General features: G+C 47.7%; 1 protein-coding gene across 1 annotated transcript in view; it reads left to right on the forward strand.

Annotated features, from left to right (window-relative positions):
- The window catches only part of PAPOLA (poly(A) polymerase alpha), a 701,574-nt gene that overhangs the window by 572,868 nt on the left and 104,444 nt on the right, over positions 1-24,262 (forward strand). Inside the window, exon 19 of the mRNA XM_078660129.1 lies at positions 12,156-12,373. Within this exon, the coding sequence (XP_078516255.1) occupies positions 12,156-12,373 (218 nt within the window). The remainder of the gene's footprint in view (positions 1-12,155; positions 12,374-24,262) is intronic.

Genomic DNA, 24,262 nt, shown 5'->3' on the forward strand with positions numbered 1-24,262 from the left:
CTATACAAATATGTTAGATCAGCTTCCCTGAAGAAAAATCACTATTTCACCATCAATAGGCTTTATTATACACCCCCCCAAAAAATTTTGGGGCTCGATATTGATGTAATTAGTTCATTAAGGGGGGTACAGGTAGCGTTATTCCTAAGTTTAGTTTTAATTGCGCGCAGAGAGATATGTAAATTATGGAAGGACCTCAACCCACCTCTGTATGAAAGTTGGTTACGGGCGGCACTTAGCACCTCGCGCTTCGAATCAGGACTGGGGCGAAATGTAAATAATATGGTGTGGGATCCTCTGGTGGAATGGGGAAGGGAAAATAGGCTGGGCTAAGGCCTCCTGTCCAATGATTACACCATGCCTCGGAATAAAGGGGCAGGGTGGGCTGGCCCAGGCTTCTGCAAAATCATCAGCCCTAGGGCGCCCACGACGGGATGGGTTGAGGAAGTTTATTTGCACAGCTTTTGGTGGAATGAGGACAAAAAAAAAAGACAAAAAAAAGTGTCCTTTCTCCTCAATATACCTTTCACAAGACCTACCAACTAAGGAACTTCAATTATTTTAGCAAGCTATTTCTTCCTTCTGTCTTGTATATGCAGCCCGCCTCCCTGGAAGGACATCCTGCTCCCTCTTAAAACGTAAATGTGCTTAATTCTAAATTAATTGACCCCTCTTTTACATGAGTGCATGAATCTGATCTTCATTTCTCATAAATACGTCTAACTGAAGATTCCTCACCTTTCAAACATTTCTAGGCGCCAGACTGGATCCTAATATTTATTCAACAACGCTCCATGCACACCAGTAGATTGCAACATGAGGCTCTACGGTCACATCATAGCACCCTGGAAGTTACACAGAGGGTCACATGTAAGCCCCAGTCATGTTGCTTTCTTTCTGTGCCCTTTAACTCGGGTCTGCTCCCAACTTTGTCCATTTTCCGATGACTCCAGAATTATATACTGTGTGCCAGGGAACATGTCTCCCCCGAAAATGACAGGATTGATGATGTGCCACCACTGCAAGAAGAGGATGTCAGACACAGACCTGCACAAAATGTGCCTATTGTGCTGGAGTTACGATCACAACCCAGATGTGCAATAAGTTCATGCTCTTGTACCCAAAGGTGATCAGGGAGTGGCAGGCATAGCTCCGTCACTCAGCGTTGGATGACGTAGTCAAAACTGTGGCACTGCTCTAAGTTAAGGGTCTGTTGACCACAGCCACAAGGTTGTTACCGCGCAAAGTGCCTTTTACGTGAAAAGTTTGCCACTAAGTCAACAGTGCACCATAATCTTATGAAAGGCAAGCAGATCCCATTCAAGGTCTGGTGAGAAGTCGAAAGGGTGGCGATCGAAGGGTCATCGTCTTCTTTAGCTAGTCCCTCAGTAAGTCCAGGCGTGCCTTGAATTTCTCTAACTGGTTTCTCCCCATACAAACTGGTGGCCTTCTAGGAGGCCGTGCTGCAAATTCATCAGGTGTTACCCTCTTCCTCGGGGGAATATTCAAGCCCCATGGAACCACAGGGGGTCTGTTGGACTTCCACCGGTGAACCCACGCACAATGCTGACTGGCCCCTCGGGTCTCGTTCTCAGGCCCATACCATGAGAATAGAGTGATTTGTCAGACCACACCTCTATTTTGATGCAAGAAGTCCATTTTCTGCTGGCCAATGGAGCTATGGTGCGTATGATTGACTTTAAGAGGATCGATTTATGCTATTAGCAAGGTTGCAACTCCTCCAGTTTGTTGTGCTACATTTCAGCCTTACCTCAGTCCCTCATGTATTCATTAAAGTAATGCCGGTGGTCACAACTCACCTTTGCGGGCCGGGGATCCGTGTATTCCTGTACCTCGACTACAGGCTGCTCAAGGCGAGCTTGCATCAGTTCATCACAGACCTCCATTCAGTGGATTGTCGCTAGATCTCCTTGGAGTTTCCATCAATGAGCCGAGGTCCCACTTAGGCCCTATGCAGTGGATTGCCTTCATAGTGGCTATTCTAGAATGAATGAATTAATGTATGTATGATGGGATTTATACCGCGCACAGCTATTCCTAAGAGTGTCCTGGCAAGAGGATCACAACAACTACAGACAGAGGAAGCCACATCACAACCTAAAAAGCCAAGCCTTCAAACATTTGCGGTAAGCAGATCCATCCTTGATGCTACGCATCTTGACCGGGAGGTAATTTTAAGCTTGTGATGCCAAATAAGAGAAGGAAGAGCTACCTTTAATCTTAAGTTAGCTGTTAGGTGTAAGGCCCTCTGGGTGATAGTGTGTAAACCTAGGGTGATAGTGTGTAGACCTACCCGTAAGGTATTACAGAGCATAGCCTTAAAAGGCCCAGGTAACACCAAGGTCTTCAACAGAATCTTTTTGTTAATTGGCAACCAGTGGAGGGCAGTGACGTGATAAGAGATATGATCACGGCGAGGAATTTGTAACAGCAAATGAGCAGCTGCATTTTTTTACCATCTGCAGACAGTTAATGAGCGACCGTGTTAAGCCCAGTCAAAGACGATTTGCGAAGTCCAATCTAATAGTAATCAGAGCATGGATCACCCATTTTCCTGGAATGCAGCGGAAGGAAAGAAAGAAATATATTTCAATACAGTAAGTAAGTAAGTAAGTAAAATCTTTATTCGGCATTCATTTTCCATGAATTACCATAAAAGCATTTATACATTTTATTTACATGCGATTTAACAATACTAATACATGTTCAACTCATTTAGAAATTGTAAAAATATTGCTTAATCAAGACAATTTAATAGATATTATTCTAAAGATTAAGCCTTAGTTTAAAAATGCATTTTTAGAAAGTACTAACGACTTTGGATACTTATTCTGAGCTTAAAAATTGTAGGCGCAACATAGCGGGACGGCATTTTCGAAGGCCTAGAGATCTCAACAGTGGGGTTAACCAAAGCCTTCGGTGGGCGGAATAATATTTACAGAACAGTACGGTGTGCATTGTTGACTGTTCAGATAATTCATCACATGGGCAAGGCAGTAAACTCTTCCCAGCTGTTTCTATTTGGGAACGCTACGACCCTGTGGAAAATATTCAACCTGAATCTCGCTAATAGAAATCGTTCAAACTGCGAGTCTACGTAGGTTAAGTATGGTTCCATTTCCATGGTCGTCATGACCGCCAGAGAGTGCTGTACAGATGGTTTCTTAATCTCCACAGTGATACGTAATTCTTCAAAGTGACTCAACGCCTTTGCCTTGAGCTCTTTCTTAAGAATACTGACAATAGATTCCGGGTTATAATAATACTCGGCCATTCCTAGATCAGTGAGGAGGTTTTTAACATATGTTAACCAATCTATTTTATCTGCGCCATCTAGGGTCATGCAATCCGCAACAATAGCTTTAGTGAGAGAATTCTTTGTTGAAACCCATATTCTGCGCCAAAGAAGCACGGGTTCAATTTTGGCCAAGTCCTCAATGTGTAGTAGTCCCAGTTCTGCATGTGAGGCAAAAGTGGATACTCTTTTAGGGACTGACAGTAAAAATCTTAGAAAGGTATTCTCCGCAACCTGTAGGGCTTTTGTGTGTTTATGGCCCCATAAACCCGCCCCATAGAGTGCGATTGAATGGCACTTAGCTCTATAGATTTGGAGTAGTTCAACCGGGGGCTTTTTCCCTAACTTCTGTGCAAATTTAATAAGAGCAGCAATAGAGCGCAAAAGTTGGTGCTTGCGCGCTTCTATGGCCGCTCTCCAGTTGAGCTTCTCATCTATCATAATTCCCAAATAGGGATATTGGTAAGTGGATTCTAATTTTTCATTATTTAAAAAGATGGTTTTTCCATTTTTCCTAACCCGTCCAGCTACCATAACAAAAGTTTTCTTTGTTTATAAGAAGGTCTAGATGGCTCATAAATTTAGCATAACTATTCAAGGATTTTTGTAACTCACGTGGGGTGCGTGCTATAATCACCGCGTCGTCTGCGTACAAGAGCGCGGGCACCAGTCGATCTTTTACGCGGGGTAAGTCCAGTCCCCCCATAGCATCTCTACCTCAAGGCCATTGGTATAGAGGGAGAAGAGGAAGGGGGCAAGGACGCAACCCTGCCTGACGCCGCGCTCTACAGGAAAGGAATCTGACAATTCACCCCGTACTCCAAAACGCACCCTCGCGGAGGCGTTGGAGTAAAGTTCTCTGAGGAAAGTCACGAGAACCTCGTCCATTCCCATGTTGGTCAAGACTGACCAGAGTTTTGCATGACTGACACAGTCAAAAGCGGCAGACAGGTCGACATAAACCATGTACAACCTCTCGCGCTTTGCTGAGACATACTTTCCCATCAGTAAGGCCAGGTTCAGGGCTTGTTCCGTTGTTCCGTGGCCCTCTCGGAAACCATACTGGATATCCGAGAGGGTCCCGGTATCGTCTGCCCACTCCTGTAAACGCTGGAGAACCACTCTGCCCAGTACTTTCCCCAGTGAGTCCAGGAGGGAGATTGGACGATAACAAGTCACCTCCTCTCTATTTCCCTTCTTAAAGATGGGTACCAGAATTGATTGGGTCCCGGATGTGAGTAATCCGCACACCATTGCTGCGTCAAACACCCTTTTTATTATCGGGGCCCAGAGATCTAATCTAAATTTGAAAAAATCAACTGGTACCCCGTCCGGGCCTGGGGCTTTTCCACTCTTACTGGCATTCAGTGCGTTTATTACCTCGTATAGTTTGACTGTCAGCGGGATTGGGAATGAATTATTCTCATTTATGCTATTATCTTTCCCACTAGCAGCTACTACTGGTGATTTGCCAAAAATCTTAGCGAAGTGATTTATCCAGGTATGTCCCTCAATGGCTACATCAAGACTTGGCTGGTCTTTTGAATCCGTCAGGAAAGGGGCTTTGACCACTTTCCAAAATAGTTCGCTATTTTTGTTTAATGAGCTTTCATGCAGCTGGTCCCATAAAGCCTTTTTTAGCTCTTCTTTTCTCACTTTACAGGCCGACTTATACGCAATTCTCTGATGCCTGACCTCCTCTTTATCTCTTGTTGATTGTGTTAATGCTCTCTTTAGCTTTTTATGGGCTACTGAGCAATCATGGTTGAACCATCCTTTTCTTTTTTCCAAGGCCCCTTTCTGCTTCACAGTAAGGTGTTTATTTACTTTACCTAAGATCGTCTTAAAATGGGATAGGACTTCCTCATCAGATACCTCCATATCTAAGCACTTCAGAATTTCTGTTTGTGCTGTAATTACAACCTTATTTGTCAATTCGTTTGGATCAATCTGCCCCCACCCAAGGGTATAGCCGTTTATTTTTTTGAGCTTGATATTGTTCTGGGAGAGGGTAGAGATTAAAGTTTGGGCTGATAGCTGGGATTGGTCCAGAATTAAATCAAAGGTTAAAGCTGAGTAATCACTTAATGTATTAATTTTCACTCTAAAATTCAGGGTCTTATTTACAAGGGTCGCTGTAGTGAGGATGTAATCAATTGTAGTTTCACTTCCCCTTCCGAGATAGGTGGGGTCCAGCTTCCCAAGTAAAGGGTTTGTTTGGTTTAATATTAGTAGATCCAAACTGGACATGGATTCGTTTAGGAAGTCGCCCACCACTGAGTGACTAAAGTGGGTTATTTGCTCCTCGGTTCCGTGCCCCATCCCACAGATATTACTATTTTGATTTTCGCAGGGGTGGAGATTAAAATCGCCTCCCCAAACGATGCTCGGTGGTTCTACCCCTGATTTTAATTTCGTGTCGCTACTTAGTTTCTTGCGTAAAACCTCCAATATTTTTATTCTCTCGTTTTCCACTAGATTGCCATAGAGGTTGACGAGGAGAATAGTCCTCTTTGTCTTAAATACCAGTCTCAGGATCTGATAGTGGGTTTCTAGACTAATTGGAGTAACTACCAGGCCAGGTATAGTGTTCGATATGTAGGTTATCAGCCCGCCTTTAGCTCTCCCGTGGGTTCCTGCAATTCCTGCTGAGGAATAAGTTTTGTACCCTATCAAGTGCATTTCTTTTGTAAGCCAAGTTTCCTGTAAAGCTAAGACTTGAGGTTCATTGGCAAACTCTAAGAGACTTCCGTCCAGGATTTTTTCTCGGAGGCCTGCACAATTCCAAAACATAATTTGGATTTTTTCTCCTCTCGTGACGGAGACCTGGCTTCCATTTATCCTATTTAGCGTGTTTGGCACAGGTGGCTCAACCTCCCTATTATGCTCCTCCTGAACTAGAGTAGATGTAATGGTACTATTGATGTTCCCCCTAGTTGGATTATCCCGCTCCCTCTCGGATTGTTGGTTAGATTGAGTCACCTGACTGTGTTCTTCTGTGGTACGATTTTCGACCATAGTGTCTGGGGTGGTATCACCCGCTAAAGTGCCTTCTTTTATCATAGAACAGTCTTGGATCACGGGAAGATTGCTATTAAGTCAATCCAATCCTTCTAAGCCACACAATGTTGAGAAGCGATTAAATGTTGGAATATTAAACTCGGGGAATGGTGTTTGGTAGTTGTTATTCAAATTACCCCAGTATGTCTGAGAGTGGAGTTGTTGCAGAGGTTGATTCAAGAAATGGTTCTGAATAGGTTGGTAGTCTACCTCTCTCCATTCCGGACGATATCTTCTTGTTTGGAAGTGTCTGGAATTATTTCTCAATTCTCGTGGATAGAAGTAGCTAACGTAGTGTGTGGAGATAGTATCTCCGCCTATGGCCTCATACCAATCTCCCAGGGTTCTCACCACCCTATGGTCCTTAAAGTTGATGATTATCTCGTCTCCCCTTTTGTCTTTTGGCCTTGAGCCCACCCACACCGCTCACCTTACTGACAGGATTTCACTATTTACATGTGCAGGAAGGGGTCTATTCTGCTTCAACCAATAAATGGTTTTATTTTTTAGAGCGTGATAGTTCTCTCTGGCCCCTTCTGCTAATTCTGGAACTCCTGTCAGGACAATTGTAAATGGAGCTGAATCCGGAGGTAAATCAACTGTCCTGCGTCTTGGTCTTTTTGAATATTGTGTTGAGTGGTCGCCCAAATCTCTGCTTGGTATGTTATTCGTGGGCGGATTGGATTTTATTGTTGGTATGGGAGGATTTGATTGTATAGAATTATTTGACACAAGGGGGGCTGGACCTGAAGACTGTGATGAGTCAATAATGTTACTATGTGGCACCAGGAGTGAATTAGCCATGGGAGGATGTAAGAGGGTGGTATCAGTAGTCGCCAAGTGAGTTCCCAAATTACATTGAGGAATTGGTGGGGTAAGATGTGGGATGGGAGAGGGTTTAGGCTCAAGAGGTCTATCTCGAGTAGTGGCCGATGGTTTCATACTGCTCAATGTGGCTTCTAAAATGGTGAGCCTAATCTCCACTTTCTTTATGCTCTCGCTGATAGGCAAGAGCAAAGATCTGAGCAGGAATTCCAGGTTACCCAAAGGAGCGGCAGGGGGTACTACATTAGATGGATTAATCATGGGGGCTTCCTCGAGGTTGGTAGTGTGAACACCTCTGTCGAGGGGAGAACTGCGCACATCCACCATCGATTGGTTTAAGGCCTTTCCCAAAATCACAATGTGAAATTTTCGTTTTTGCATGCCCTCCCCTCATTTTCCTTCTTCGCTTATTGGGGGGTGGGGGGGGGCGTGTACCTTCGCATCAGCAGCTGTTTTTGAATTGCCCTTCCCAACTTTAGGTACTTTAACCGATAGAATAGGTTGGGAGGTTAAGTCAATGGGCACTCTGCTAGGGCTAGTTGAATCGGTAACCCTGGGGGCTTGCTCAATGGGTGGACAAGGGGGAGTAGTACAATTCGCTCGGCCCTACGCTCAGCCAAAGAGCAGTCTTTATCCCCATCCCCGCCACCCGGTGTTCGTGAGAAATAGATGTCCAATGTCCTGTTTTTGGCTCCCCCCACCTTTGCAGTGAGCCCATCCAATGCTGGTGAAGGCATGTCAGATATATGCAATCCTGAACAGGGACGAAGACAGGGTCAAGGTGGTACGCCAACAACAAACACAAGAGGGTGGGCCCAGCCCAGGCTCCTCCGGCCTCTGAGGGCCACAGAGGGCCCTCCCTTTGCCCGGGCTTAGCCCCGGGCGCTCCCGCGCTCTCCCGCACAGCATGCTACGCTGGTTCTTATAGGCGTCTAGAGCAGGTTGGGCGGGGCGGGGCGGTCAGGGAGAGCGGGCCAGCTGACTCGGCCTTAATCAGACCGGGGCTCCTGGGAAAGCGAGTCCCGGTCAACGCTCGCAGCCCTGTCTCACACCCAGCAGTGGCCAAACCTTCAGGAATCCACTCCAGACGAACCGGGACCCGCGCAGCGGGTTCCGCGAGGCGTAGGCACTGGTCCTTGTGTATAGCAGCCGGAAAAAAGTCTCAATAAGAATCCCACGTTGAGGCAGGAAGTTACGTCTTTTTGAGGAGGTTGGGCGGGGCGGGGCGGTCAGGGAGAGCGGGCCAGCTGACTCTGCCTTAATCAGACCGGGGCTCCTGGGAAAGCGAGTCCCGGTCAACGCTCGCAGCCCTGTCTCACACCCAGCAGTGGCCAAACCTTCAGGAATCCACTCCAGACGAAGCGGGACCCGCGCAGCGGGTTCCGCGAGGCGCAGGCACTGGTCCTTGTGTATAGCAGCCGGAAAAAAGTCTCAATAAGAATCCCACGTTGGGGCAGGAAGTTACGTCTTTTTGAGGAGGTTGGGCGGGGCGGGCGGTCAGGGACAGCGGGCCAGCTGACTCGGCCTTAATCAGACCGGGGCTCCTGGGAAAGCGAGTCCCAGTCAACGCTCGCAGCCCTGTCTCACACCCAGCAGTGGCCAAACCTTCAGGAATCCACTCCAGACGAAGCGGGACCCGCGCAGCGGGTTCCGCGAGGCGTAGGCACTGGTCCTTGTGTATAGCAGCCGGAAAGAAGTCTCAATAAGAATCCCACAGTAGTATCACGGATCATGATCTCACCTCTGCAACTATCTGAGCTTGAAATGGCAGCAGGCAATCTAATTTAACCATAAATAAACAAAGTGGACAAGTCCTTTAGAAGTTTTAGGTCATAGGTCCTGACCCCAACCTTTGAAAAAAGGAGAGCAAACAACTGAAAGTTGATTTAGGAGACCCCAGGTCTCTGGAGGTGGCTTGACCAGCGTAAGATCTTTTTTGTAGCCAACCACCTGGCTGGTTTCCTCAATGGCAGACAGGACATCTGCTGGCAGAGACCACAAGTGGTGTCTCGAACCCGAGGTGGTACTTGGCATCTTCGATCAGTAGGGTGTTTCCTGGCTAATTTGCTTGCCACTGTTGTTCGCTCTTTGTCACAGCTTCTGCCCACTGGATTTCCCTAAATTAAGGGTCTCTGAGAAAAATATTCTGTCTTCAGTGGGACACAGGTCTCCTGTACATGTTCCCCTCACTACCTCTCCTTCCTCGAATTCTGAGGAAATTCGGGACAGACAATACCCAGATTTTCTTAATAGCCCCACACTGGGCCAGAAGGTTGTTCTACCCAGAGCTCGAGTGCTTGCCCGCTTTTCGGGGTATCACTTCAGGAGGACCTCTCGTCTTAGAAGTAGGAAAGGGCCCTACACCCGAATCTCTGCAACCAACACCGCTGTGCATGGGAATTGAGCAGCAGCCGTTGAATTATTTTGAATTGCCACTGAAGTTTTAAATGATATGCTTGCAGCAAGATACCCACGCACAAAATCCAGCTATCTTAGGCACTTTGAAGAATTTGTAGCCTGATGTGGAGCCATTCATCCATAACTTCTGCATGTCAGTCTTTCTGATGCGGTGTTCCTTTTGATTGAACAACCTTCTCTTTAAATCACCAGTTGTGATATGTTTTCTGAAGGGCCTGACGGACAAGTTCCCTCCAAAACCACTTGCCTTGCCTCAGTGGGGACTAAAATGAGTACTGATGCCATTTGAGACTGTTGCTGGCTATTGCTCCTGATACTTAAAGTCGGGTTTATCATCAACTCTGTGGGCCGCCTTAGTTAAATACTGACCCTCTCTAGACATTTTACCTTCACCACTTTCTTAGTAGACAGAATGGTGCTGAGGACTCTGCTGCCTTCCACCCAAGGTAGTATTGTCTTGCTATGTCAGTATTCAATCACCCTGTTAACATTTTCCTCTCCTCCACACCCCTCAAAAGAGGGCGGCAGGCCCTAACAACTTAACCCTAAGCGATCTTTGACTTTCTACAATGGCTGTATGAGAGACCACTGTGTGGATGATGCGGTCTGTGGGTTTCAATGGGACCAAGAAAGGCAAGGCACTACAAAAGAGAATGCTCTTGTTGTATATAGTCCTCTGTATTGAGATCTGCTTCCTGCTGGCTTGGAATTAACCCCTCAATGCCTTTGGGCTCATTCCACCATGGCCAAGGGTCCTTTGACAGCATTGGCAATAGGGGGTGCTGGTTCTGGACGTATGCCAGGCTGTGACATGGGCATCTATGCATAAGTTCACAAAATACTACTGACTTAACAATCTGGCCGGATGGAATGTCATTTTTCCTGATGAGTCGTGCAGGTCTTTCTCATCGGAGTTCACTCCTCAGGCCCTCCACTTTTGAGAGGTATCTCCAGGAGTGGCTGTTATAAAGGTGAGGAATCTGTGGTTAGATGTATCTATCAGAACAGCAAGTTACTTACCTCTGGTTATACTCTTTCTGGTGACTACTCTATTTAACCACAGATTATTTACTATCCTCTCACCTGCCTGTTCAGTGGGGTGACCTCCTCTACATTAAATTTCCAACTCCAAGTTAGATCTGTGCTCGATTTCACCTACAGTTTGTTTGAAGTGCTCCTTGTCTGATGATGTGAAAGGAGGAAGATTAAGAAACTGATGTCAGCGTGCAATTGTGACACTTATTTGTGGCTCCACTCCATCACTTCTATGGCAGTATGAAGTCACTGCGGAGCATACATTGCCATCTACCAGCACAGGGAGCATTGCTGAAAATCTGTTGATATAGTCTTGTAGCTTGGAATAGTCTAAAGGTGACGGATTTGCAGTTAGTCTTCACTAGAAAAAGCATTACCAAAGCTAAGTAACTTGATTTTTTGTCCAGAGTATCACTTCGATAGCCACTATACTAGCCAGAAAAGAAAGCTTACATTTTTTACCATATTGGAACGAATCTCAAACAGAATTCCATATAATTGACGTCTCCGAACACCCCTCCTCTAAAAGATGTCAGATTCCGTTTTTTACGTTAAGCTATTCTTGCTATGCCTTAATACATCTTCTGCAGCGGAGAGCTCAAATTATGTCCTAGATGTTAAAAGGAAAAGCTAATTTTGTGATACCCCGATTAACTTAGAGATTGAAAACTTTAAACCGCTAACTGGTCGTCATGATTGTATTTGCATAAGCGTAGCAAATTGAAAACCAGCCATTATCACTTTGAATATTTCATATTTCCGCATATGTTGTCCGATTGCCAACAGACTTGTTCCAGGCCTAAAGTAGGAACAAGTAGGGGAAGAAATAAAACAACCACAGTATTTTTTTTCAGAAGTAACCTTTTGCAGAGTGGCGACAAGAAGAGTGATGCAGAATTTACCTAGATTCCACTGTCCTCTGTGGATCTGTGTAGTTGACATTTCCTTACCGTACTCACTTGACTTCTGTTCCGCTCCTTCTCACTTTCCTTTGTTTTCAGTTCAGCTTGTTATTCTATTCTAGTGTTAAGGAATATTATTTAAAATACCATTTATTTTCCTTCAAAAGATGTTGCTTTAATTTTGCAACACTTTGAACCAATGAAATGGTGTCCCATCTCTGCTGACTATTATGAAAGAGTTTGTGCTGAGTCAGCTGTTGATTAAACAGTCTGGTCTTACATTGTTGCTGATATTGCCAGTGGTTGGAGACTGGGCGAAGGATGCCTCGAAGTCTGCCTCGTACATTTCTGATCTTTATTGATTAAATTGTCCGTTATTGGTATGAAACAAGGCATGAAGAAAGTTGTGATAATTGCCTGTTAAATTGTCAATACCATTTTGAATATAAACACATTTGGAGGATACTGTGGTTCAACGCCTAGATATGGGCCATTTTCCTTCAGCTAATTAGTATTGATTTATTTAATTGTATTTTATTGCCTTTTGGACCTTGCAGACCTTGTGCCTGTCATAACATTTGCTGTTCAATGATTTTCAGGTACTTCAAGCGAAAGCATTCCTGAAACTGTCACAACACCCACTATTTCTCCATCACAAAAGCCTATTTCTCGAGTTGTGTCTGCTACACGTCTTGTAAATCAGCCTCCAAGGGTTGCAGGAAGCACAGTTCCAAAGTTACCTAGTCCACTAGTCGGTGTTAAGCGGACATCATCTCCACAGAATGATGAAAGTCCTAAGAAGACTAAAACGGAAGAGGTAAATGTTCAGAAAATGTATAATAAATATGCATGATTTCGTTTGTACTGCTTACCTAAGAAAATATTGTCAAATATTGATCCATGGGATCTAGTTCACAGTGTATTGATTATACATAAAATAGAATGGAGTATCATTCCTTGCTTTTTAAAGAAGCATTTTTAAATTAGAACTACATGAACAACAACTCTTCCTTTAAGTGAAAGTTGCTCACCATCGAAACTGATGGATACTTCTACCTTCATATTCCTCCCCTGTTGAATATTCCCTGGCTCCAGACTGGATTTGGAAATTTTCCATGGATCTGCTATGCTGGTAGGGGGTGCTGACTCCATATTGGTGCTGCAAGCAATGATGGAGTGAAGTCACTAAAGCCATGTAGCACCCTCACTGGTGATCTGACCTCTATTCCGTGTTATCCATGCCCTTCATGAACCCAAAGCTGCATCCTGTTTATTTTTCACATTTTTCTTTAGAGTTTCAAAGATGGCTGCTAAAGTTCTTCAGTGTAGTGCCTGGGGATGTCTTCTCCAAAAAGTCACAAATCAAGCCCTGTTGTTCCTGCACTGGACAGGTGTCCATTTCCAACCCACAAGAAGTGTTTCTTTGGTGCTTGGGTCTAAAGCACAATTCCCAGTTGTTACCTCAGTCACTATAAGGCCTTCAAACACGAAGCCAAGCTCTTTATGGTTTTCGTGAAGTACATGTGGGTCAACGCTGGTCAAGATTGCCCTCTAGTTGTATTCCACCTCCTTCTCCAAGTCCTAACACTAGAAGAGCAGGAGATAAGACTGAGACCTCTCTGTGTTGTTAAAGGTCTCTAGGCAGGATGCCTCAGAGCACTCAAAAGCTTGAACTTCAACCAGTGCCACCCTTTCCAAGCATTTGTACCACCTGCTTCACCAGTATAGAGTCAGAGATAAGGGAGTGGGTCGTCTAGCCCAGCAACCCTACTTCTTATAAACCCCCCACCATCTGGGCTCCCTGCACCACCGGGAAAGCTATTTTAACTTCGCCTTGGAGGAGCATATTCGGCCAGTTGCAGAACTGGTATCTTTCTTTCTACAGGTGTGGACGGCAATAACATCGGACCAATGGGTTTACAATCTAAAGGGGGTGTGCCATACCCATCCTAAAACCTTATCATGACGCGGTTCAGAGTCACATCCTTGATATTTCGTGTATTGTTCTAGAGTCATTAAGTGACAGTATCTTTTCTAGTATTTAGGACCGTGACACTATTTGTGATGTGTTCAAAAGACCCTTTTTAGGAGTAGAGCTCAAGTATGTGTGAGGCAAGATGGTCTGTGCTTTAAAAATTCTTACCTAGATTTCCCTCCAAAGCAGTCCAAATGGGCAGCTACAGAAGAAGTCAAAACCTCCTATTAAAAAAGTTAAGCCTCCACTCAGTCTCCACTGTGTGGTTTCTTTTGTTCCAATAAAGTTTGCTTCTATGACTATAATATGTTGATTTGTGCTTGACAATAAATCCTTAGATGTTAAACACACTATTGGAATCTGTTGTCTCTTTTTCTCCTTACACACGCCTCTCTGCTCTCAAGCTAGTCAATAATCCTATTCATATCATAAATAAACATGCTAATTTATATTGATTTATGATCTGAATTTACCATTCATCACCAAACCTAGAACTATGAAGGTTATAAAAAAGCAAATGATTCATGTCCGTGTTTGTGCATAGGTTAAAAATAAAATCGTCCTTTGCAGACCCTTCCCTTTCACTTAGTCTCTTATACGATCATTCAGACTTGGTCACTTTTGTTTCTACAAGCTGTTCTCAGGCGAGTTACTAAGCAATGTTTTAGCCGTTTCATTGGTGGGTCAGTCCTCCTTAGTTGTCACATCCAAGGTTTTGTGATATGTCCTCTTTGTGACTTTTTTCATCTCACATTTGTTCAGCAGTTCAATTCAGACCTTTCTCAGAAAATTGTTTCAGACCTCTTTCCAACTTCAAGCTGCCTGTGGATCCCAGGGACCTTTCCTCCTCGCAGTGAACACACTGGCTTGCTGAGCATGGAGAACACAGGATATAAATATGCTTTGCTGTTCCTTCTCTCCAGTCTCAAGGCAGGGGAGCATATTGTCGGCATCTGCGTCCAGTGCACCACCCTCAGTGATGTCTTGCACCGTACGTCATACCTTTTTGCAATGTCTGCATGAGCATCATTCGATACATGCTCAATCCCGCACAGGTAGCATCAGTCATTCACAGCCAGTCTTGGTGCACCATAGCCTCACACAGCAAGCAACATGGAACTCTGGGCTTCTCCATGCACAGCTGTCTTGTCTCAGATTGTCTGGTGCAGTCACTGCTGGACCCTTGGTTCCATCCTTAGGTTGCCATTAGGAAAAGGGGAGAGCATCCCATGCGCCTTGCTGGGAGCTTAAGTAACCTGCTTCTTCCCAGTTGAGGTCACAGCTTCCAACTTTCCTCCACTTAGGCTCTAATTCCTGGCAAGGTATCTATGGCTCATCTTCCCCCATTAGGGCGTCCTGGGGTTCTCTCTTTCTGTGAAAGGCTTATTCATTCTCTTTTTGCGATGTTATTTTGGTCTTGTGTATTAGCATAGCCTGGGATTCTTAATACCTCCGTAAATTGGTCTCTTCCTGGTATTTACACACATTTAGTTCAAGGGTCATGAATTTACCTCTTGCTAAGCTTGGGCAGAATCTGAGACGCTAGCCAATGGGTTGGACCTGGAATGCGGGGTTTTCTTACCATTTTGTTTTGAATGGGGTCTTTGAGAAGTGGTGTTCCTTTGTCTGCCACCTTTGTGGTTAAAGAGTAATATCTCCCGATACTAGCCAATACCTTCAGTACTGATAACCTTATTTCTGGGAGGCACTTTTTTATTTTCTGTCAAAGTATGTCCATCTTGTGGGAAAAAGAAGGCTCAGACTGATCCGAACTCAAGGGCCATATGTATCATCATACCGTTTAGCGATTCCTAAATAGCGATTTTTAAGGAATCGCTATTTAGAAATCGCAAAACGGTATGTATGTAGGAAATCACTTCTTTGTAGCGATTCCTTATCATTCCTAAATTGCGATTAGCAAATTGCTAATCGCAATTTTCCCATTCATTTCTATGGTCCAGGAGGCCCATAGGAATGAAGGGGATATTTGCGATTAGCAATTTGCTAATCGCAAATTGCGAATATTTTCAAGGGTGCAGGGGTGTCACAAGAACACCCTGCTGCACCCCTGAAAAAGACATGTGTGGGCATATGGCGCACATACATGCCTAAGGGCATGTATGTGCGTCATATGGCACCTTTGGAATTTAAATACATTGCTTTTTTAAAAGAATTCGCAACTTACCACCAACTAGAATTTGGTGGTAATCTGCGAATCCTTATTGGCATTTTTGCATGAATATTTCTTTGATACATTGCATTTAAGGAATCGCAATTTTTGCGATTCCTTAAGTGCAATCGCAAAATAAGGAATAGCAAAATGTGCGATTCCTTATTTTGCTGCGAAAATGTTTCATACATACCATTTAGCTAATTAGCATTCGCAAAGGCCGAAATTCGCATTATTTTGGCCTTTGCGAATGCTAATTAGCTTGATACATATGGCCCTCAGTCTCTATTATTTGCCTTCTAGAGTCCCATCATTCTGACACCTGTCCTCACTGCCAGAAGTTATCCAGGTGCACCCTTAAGGACAGATAGAAGATCAGGCTTCATGAACTTTGAGAGGATAAGCTGGATCATCAAGAGGCTTTGGGGAACACCAGTCTTCCTCCAAAGAGGCCTCCTCTTGTCCCAAAGGTAAATTGTGTGACAACATCGAAAAACACATTCCCGGTTAACGTCGAGCTGTATGGCGTAGAGAAAAATACTGGTATAGTCATCGTCGAAGAAACCATCGACTCATCACTCAATGTCTCAACACACTCGGTCGAGAGTCGCATCACCGAAAAGGAGACACCATCAGTTGATGTCAAGACACTCCTTGGCGCAGAGACAACCATCGCTGTGAAGGTCGACTGCAGTCATCTCCTCCCATTAACAGCACTCCCTCTAGAAGAGAAAGTAGTATGGCACCCAAATCCTTGAATGTACTTGTCTGAAGATCAGGTGGCACATAGACGGACATACAGGTGAACGTGTGTCCCGCTCACTGTCCCATGACGCCAACATACCTACCGAGGTTATCCGACCACGTGGAGTGAGCCACAAGGGGAAAGGAGTTTTGTGTCATGATTCCCACCCCGCGTAAGCCAGTGGTGAATCCTGCGTGAGCTATCAATCTGATAGACGTCTAGCCGCCGATTCCTTAACGTAGAATATCCCCTGGCGTCAGACTGGACCCTGAAAATCTTGCGCAGCAGCACCTCTGTGCGCCGGGGGGCGGCACCGTATGGCTCCGCCCTGATGTCGTCCATGGACGTGACGTCAGCGGAGCCATATATGCCCCGCCCCGGCGCGCCGATATCATTTTTCTTCTTTTCCGCGTCACGACCCGGATCCTGGAAACCAGCAGTTCCTGGCCTAAGTTTTGGGCATTCTTGGCTCACCTCCCATAGGCATGCCGCTGGTGCTCACTCCTCTCGTAAGGGGTCAGTTAAGGGCGCCCGGAGGTCACCGCCTCCATACCCTCCTTTTTCCAGGAGTTGGAGAGACGCGCGCCCAAATGGGGGCCTACTCCCGGGCTCTTCAGGCCTACTTCGAGTCCCCCTCTCTCCCTGGCGTGCCTTCGGAGCCCACAGAGGTGGAGGGTACTCAGGCCGGGCCCTCGTCGGTGGATCCTTCCCCGACCAGGGCTGTGTGCACCGACTCTGGAGCCAAGGCGACGACGTTGGGCCGTGGCCCAGACCGTTCTGGTCCCTCTAGCACACTCCGCCAGTCAACCCATAGCCCTGTGCGGCTTCCTGCACGGATGGCGGAAGCGGCATCAGTAACGCCGGCCTCGATGGCGGCGACGCCAGGCCCACACCTGGGCTCCACATCGGACCAAAAGCAGGCCTCGACGTCCAAAACCTCACCTGGCCCTAAGCCTGATCCTATGTCTGGGGCAACGCTTGATCCGACACTGGTCGACGACGAAGTAGCACCGCCAGTGGAGGCCATCGACATCCAGTCGACCCTGACACGACGCCGCTGTCGACGGATCCATCGCCGCCGGTGTCCATATGTTCATCGACACCAGCGTCCATGCCTGAAGTTGACCTCCCTCCGGATTCCTTGCTTCTGACTCTCTGACCTGTATCCACTACAGCCCTCTCGGAAGCTGCTGCTTCCCCTTGCCAGGGGCCACTAGTGCAGGTCCCTAGTGTGGCATGGCCTTCGGGTCGTTTCCCGGCCCGCTCTTTATGGCAACTGGGAGGATTAGCCTTCAACCGTCTCCTACGGATGGCCTCTTGTCCCCTCCTAGGGTGATTACTGATTATGGGGACGCCTATGCCCGAACTATCACCAGGGCAGCTGCTCTCCTCGGCTTTCAGCCTCTTGTGCTACCCCTCATTTCCGATCCATTAATGGATCTGCTTCATCTCGAGCCCATTACTGTGAAGCCCTTGCTAACCCTTGGGGATGCTTTATTAGAAGTCCTGCGTGGCACGTTCTGCCCCAGGGGATCCACTTTGTCTGTCCCTCCATACTACTGCTCAGGGCCTGGTAATTCAGGCGGCTTTTGGGTTACAAGACTCCTCCACTTTCCCTTTGTTTCCTCCCACCCGGGAATCCCAGTGGCTGGATGCATGTGGAAGACAGCTTTTTGCTGCTTCTGGCGCGGCCATCCACGCTTAAACACTAAATGCGTGTTTGCACGTGCGTCCACCGCACTTTGGCACTCCTTGGCTAAACTTCTTCCCTCCCTTCCAGAGGAATTGTGCCCAGAGTTACTCAGTCTTGTCCTTCACGGCAAGGAAATGGCTCATTTTTCAATACGCTCCTCCCTGGATACCACAGACTCTGTGGCTGTGTTCTTGCACGGTCGGTGGCTTTGCGTCGCCATGCCTGGATGCGTGACATTCGCTTCCCTGATCATATTCGGCAGGGCCTGTAAGTCATGCCATTTAACGGAATAGACCTTTTTGGGTCCCACACTGACTATCTGATCTCAAGGTTTCTGTCAGGGCTACCATAATTCTGCCGTGCCACTGACTGACTGACTGACTTTTCTTCTTAGTTGCGGTCTTCCTTTACGGACCAGTTTTATCAGTGGCAGGTTGGTGTCTCTGTATTGTCTGTATAGCTGTATGGCTGCGTTGTTTTTGTTTTCAGTCCTCTGACTGTCTGTTTTGCCAAGAGGACCCCCTTCTTGCCAGGGGTTGACCCTTGCCCTATGTGAGGTTTTGGCCGGTGGCAGGTGTCAGCCTTTGCTTTTGCATGCTCCTGTGGAGTTTTCATTGTGTGTAGCCCTCTGGGACTCATGCACCTCCTTGTACTGCGTTCCGCAGAGTTGCATCTCTCTATTGTCTGTAGTGCTTAGACTCCTGGTCTAGGTCTGTTCTGTGTGGTATCTACCTCGCATGGCCTGGCATCCTGCTTTATCATATGGTCCATCTTTTGGTGCCAGCCTCTTCGGGGTTGTTCATCCCAGTAGGGAGTTGCCGTGGACCTCTCTTTTGTAGGTTGTTATGGCCTTTTGGCTTATTCCCCAGCAGTTTTCTCCACATCCCTGCTGCTTTTGCACAGGGATTTCTATGTTCCACCGGCATTGTTATTGTGACGGACACGTGGAGCCGGTCCTCCTTGAACTCCGCTCTTCCTGGCGTCTAGGACCCGTATTAGGCTAGTCTTTTTTTCTAATCATCCTGCGAAGGGCCTGTTCTGTCTTCCGGATCAAAGGCTGACGCTGCTTCTAGCCTGGACTGGTTCCACTTTCTGTTTAACTGCGGGTATATTTGAGCATACCCTAGTGCCTGGGTTTGGCCGGGTTTCAGCAACTTCTTGAGGCTGTTTCTGCACCATGTTCTTCCTAATGGCTTGTGCGGGCTTTTCTGCCTTAATATTGTCCCTGGCATCTTACATCACCAGATCTTTTCTGGTGTTTGTAGCCCGTTGCCTTCTTGCTATTGGGCGCATCTCAGCTGTTCCTGCTGGCTTGCCTCTTGGTGTTCCTTCTGGCCACGTATAAGCGTCTTTCCAGCTGTGTATGGGCATCCTTTCAATGCTCTCCACATGTCTGACTGGCAAAGGTCTCCGCAGTATCCTTCCTCTGTGGTACATGTGGGGGCACTATGCGTTCTCTCCACCTTACCACTTAACCAGTCCTTTGGGTTGGCTTTGTCTTCCGCCGCATCCTGCAGTTCCTTCCCGTCATAGGTTCAGTTCTACTTCCTTCAAGTCAAGTCAAGTCAAGATTTGTATAGTGCACTACTCACCCGGAGGGTCTCAAGGCGCTTGAGGGGGGGGGTTCGTTACTTATCAAATAGCCAAGTTTTTAGTTGTTTTCTGAAGGAGAGGTGGTTCTGTGTAAGGCGGAGGTGGGTGGGGAGAGAGTTCCAGGTTTTGGCCGCTAAGTAGGAGAAAGATCTTTCTCCCATGGTGGTTCTTCGGATGCGTGGAATCGCGGCGAGGGCTTGATTGGACGATCGTAGTTGGCAGGTGGGGGTGTAAAAGGTTAGGCGCGTGTTGAGGTATTTGGGTCCTAACTTGTAGAGGGCTTTGTGCGCGTGGGTGAGGAGACGGAACGTTATTCTCTTGTTTACGCGGAGACAGTGAAGGTCTCTCAGGTGATCGGATATGTGATTGTGGCGGGGTAAGTCTAGGATGAGTCTGGCGGAGGGGTTCTGAATGCATTGGAGTTTTTTCTGTAATTTGGCTGTGGTTCCGGCGTAGAGGGTGTTTCCGTAGTTCAGTCGGCTTGTGACAAGTGCTTGGGTGACCGTCTTTCTTGTTTCGGTAGGGATCCATCGGAAGATCTTTTTGAGCATACGTAAGATGTTAAAGCATGATGATGAGATGGCGTTGACTTGTCTGGTCATTGAGACGGAGAAGTCTAGAATGAATCCCAGGTTGCGAGCATGGTTCGTTGGTTTGGGCGCGCTGCCTAGAGCCGGTGGCCACCATGAGTCGTCCCATGCAGAGGGGGATGATCCTAGGATGAGGACTTCCGTCTTGTCTGAGTTCAGTTTTAAACGGCTGTTCTTCATCCATTCGGCTACGTCTTTCATCCCTTCGTGTAGGTTGGTTTTGGCGGTGTTTGGGTCTTTGGTGAGGGAGAGGATCAGTTGTGTGTCGTCAGCGTAGGAGATGATGTTGAGGTTGTGTTGGCGTGCGATGGATGCAAGGGGGCTCATGTAAACGTTGAAGAGGGTGGGGCTGAGCGATGATCCTTGTGGTACGCCGCAGATGACTTCGGTGGCCTCTGATCTGAAAGGGGGGAGGCGGACTCTCTGGGTTCTTCCGGGGAGGAACGATATGATCCAATCCAATGCTTTTCCTTGTAACCCGACGTTGCTGAGGCGTTGTACAAGGGTGTTATGACAGACCGTGTCAAACGCTGCGGAGAGGTCCAGGAGGATAAGGGCAGCTGTTTCCCCGTTGTCGAGAAGTGTTCGGATGTCGTCTGTGGCTGCGATGAGGGCGGTCTCGGTGCTGTGTTTGGCTCGGAAGCCGGACTGTGAGGGGTTGAGGGAGTCGTTGGACTCGAGGAAGGCGGCGAGCTGACTGTTGACGGCCTTCTCTATGACTTTGGCAGGGAAAGGGAGGAGCGAGATGGGGCGGTAGTTCTTAAGTTCAGTTGGGTCTGCTGTAGGTATCTTCAGGAGGGCACTGAGTTCGGCATGTTTCCAGCTTTCCGGGAAGGTAGCGGTGTTGAGGGAGCAGTTGATGATATTCCGGAGTTGGGGGTGCGATGATGGAGTCGGCCTTGTTGAAGATGTGGTGGGGGCATGGGTCGGTTGGTGATCCGGAGTGAATGGAGTTCATCAAGCGGATGGTGTCTTCGGTGCTGATAGAGTTCCAGGCGCAAAGGGTGGTGGTGGGGTGCTTCAGTTCGGTGGTAAGGGGAGTGGACTGGTCGCCGAAGCTGTTATGTATGTCAGCGATTTTTCTGTGGAAGAACGAGGCAAGAGAGTCGTAGAGGCCTTGAGAGGGAGTGATGTCGTTGGTGTCGGCGCTGGGATTGGTAAGCTCTTTGACGATGCTGAAGAGTTCCTTGCTGTTGTGGGCGTTGTTGTCGAGTCGACCCTTGAATGCTGATTTCTTGGTGGATCGGATTAGCTGGTGGTGTTTTCGGGTGGCATCCTTGAGGGCGGTCATGTTGTCTGTGGTCGGGTTTTTTCGCCAGGCTTTCTCGAGGGTGCTGCAGTTCTTTTTGGAGTTCTTGAGGTCATCATTGAACCAGGAGGCTTTTTTGCTACCTGGCTTGTTGTGTTGCTTTTTCGAGGGTGCTAATTTGTCAGCGCAGTGGGTGATCCATTGTGCGAGATTGCTGGCTGCTTGATTTGGGTCCGATGATTTGGCGGGAGGGTTTTGGCTTAGCGATGTGGTGAGCTGGTCGGTGGTAAGTTTGTTCCAGTTTCTGCGGGGGACTTGTTGTGGGTGGTGGTGGGTTGTGGTCTTTCTGAAGCTGAAGTGAACGCAGCTGTGGTCCGTCCAGTGGAGTCGTGTGACGTGATTGAAGGAGACGTGCTTGCTGGAGGAGAAGATTGGGTCGAGCGTGTGTCCGGCGTAGTGGGTGGGGGTGTTTACCAGTTGTTTGAGTCCGAGATTGGCGAGGTTGTCCAGAAGGGTGGTGGTGTTGCTGTCGTTGTTCTTTTCCAGGTGGAAGTTGAGGTTCCCTAGTAAAATGTAGTCTTCGGAGGGGAGGGCGTGTGGGCTGATTAAGTCAGTGATGTCTTTGCTGAATTGTGTGCGGGGTCCTGGTGGTCTGTAGATGAGGGTCCCTCTAAGTGTGGTCTTGGGGTCGGTGTGAATCTGGAAGTGGAGGTGTTCGGTGGCTGTGAGGGTGTCGTCGGAGTTGGTCGTGATGCGGATGGTGTTCTTGTGGACGATGGCGATGCCTCCTCCGGTCTGGTTGATGCGGTCCTTTCGGATGATCTTGTAGCCGTCCGGGATGGCTATGGCGATGTCTGGAGCTGATGAGGCGTTCATCCAGGTTTCTGTAAGAAAGGCGATGTCCGGCGTAGTGTTGTCTAGTAGGTTCCATAGTTCAATGGCGTGTCTGTGGACCGAGCGGGTGTTGAGCAGGATGCACTTCAGGTGGTTAATGTCGGAGCTTTGTTTGGTGTTTGTGGGTGTAGTGTGGATCCTGATGCAGCCGAACTTGCAGGATTGGCAGGTGAAGGGTCCATGGGTGCGTCCTGGGATGGCTTGGTGGCCGTCGGGGAGACGGAGTGCAAAGAGGGTTGCGGCGTTGTACGTTAGGCGGGTTGAGTGGGTTTTGCGTGGTCCAGGGTGATTGGCGCTGGGCGCGGTCCAGGCGCGGACGGGCGTAGACGGGCTTACCTTTGGCGCGCATAGGGCACGTTCGCTGCGCGCAAGTACATCTGTCATAAGTGGAGAATGGGGGGGCGGAGCGAGGGAGGAGCAGCTGGGAGGCGGGAGCGGGGTGGCGCTTGGGGAAGGGATCTCTTGTGGATGCTGTAGGGAGCGGGGGTGGGGTCGCGGGGGAGCAGCGGCGGGGAGGAGAGAAGGGCTGGGACACCAAATGGCACCAAAACAACAGCAAAAGGCAATGCAGGGCGAGATCGGGGCACAGGCTGGCACAAATGTTTAATAAAGGCAGCAAATACTATCTCAGCAGCAGAAGCAATGCAGAGCTAGGCTGGCACAGAAACTGAAAAAAGGCAGCAAATACGATACCAACAAGGCAGCAGTTACAGTGCGATACCAACAGGGCAGTAGTTACAGTGCAAAGCGAGGACGGGGCACAGGCTGGCAGGGCACAGAGTGAGGATGAGGTGCGAAGACGGCCAGGAGCGGGTGGAGCGACCGGATCTGACTTCGAGGTGCTGAACTCCCTTTTCACGCCAGTTTCTTTACGAGGTGTGTTTTTGTTCCACGTCAGCCCGTGCTGGGCAGGGGTCAGTATCCTGCTGCCTTCCTTTCTTTACAGGAGCAGGTTCAACAGTGTTTTACACTGTGAGTTATTTAGCTGGGGCTAGTTCTGGCCTCTTGTCGACACCTTGGATCAAGTGAATCCTTCATGCCTTTTTGTCTTCTTTCAAAGTTCGCCATTTTTTCAATCAGGCACAAGCATTCTGACTTTGTGTTTTCCTTCTCTCATCCCCTCTACATATGGGGGTTTCTGATGGATACATCTGCCAGTGGATTCCTCACCTTGTGAATATCCCCTGCGTCAGCAACATTCGGAAATTCTTTCGTAGCTCCTCACGCCGACGTGGATGACGTCACAGAAGCAGGGCATCGCGCGCGGCTCCGCTGACTTCACTGACTTCACTGAATCCATAAAAGGACCCCGTCGGCGTGATGACATCAGTTCCCTTTTTTCAGGGTCGTTGACGCTAGCGGTTTTTCTTGGGATCCTCAGTAAATCGTTTAGTTACTTTGTTACTGATATTTGTTTTGTGTTAAATCTTGTTTCCTTTCAATATGTCATCGAGGAAACGTGGGTTCAAGCCCCGTTGAGCATGCTGAAAGTTAATGTCGATAACGGATCCGCATGAGGACTGCGTTTGGTGCTTGTCATCTGACCACGACGTCCAAGGATGCTCCAGCTGTAATAAGATGAACCCGAAGGTGCTGCGCGAGAGAGAGAGGCGAAGCTGCTTGTTGTAAAGTTTAAGGAGAAGAGAGGTAGGAGGCATTCGAGGTCCCGCTCGAAGTCGAGGTCTGCTTCGAGGTCGTCTTCGGGACATGCTTCTCGATCTAAGAAGAAGCACAAGAAGATGAAGCATGGGTCGCGGCGTCACTCTGGAAGAGAGTTGGATCCGAAGTTGAAGTCGC

Source organism: Lissotriton helveticus, chromosome 9, assembly GCF_964261635.1.
Source record: "Lissotriton helveticus chromosome 9, aLisHel1.1, whole genome shotgun sequence".
NCBI classification, from domain to species: Eukaryota; Metazoa; Chordata; class Amphibia; order Caudata; family Salamandridae; genus Lissotriton; species Lissotriton helveticus.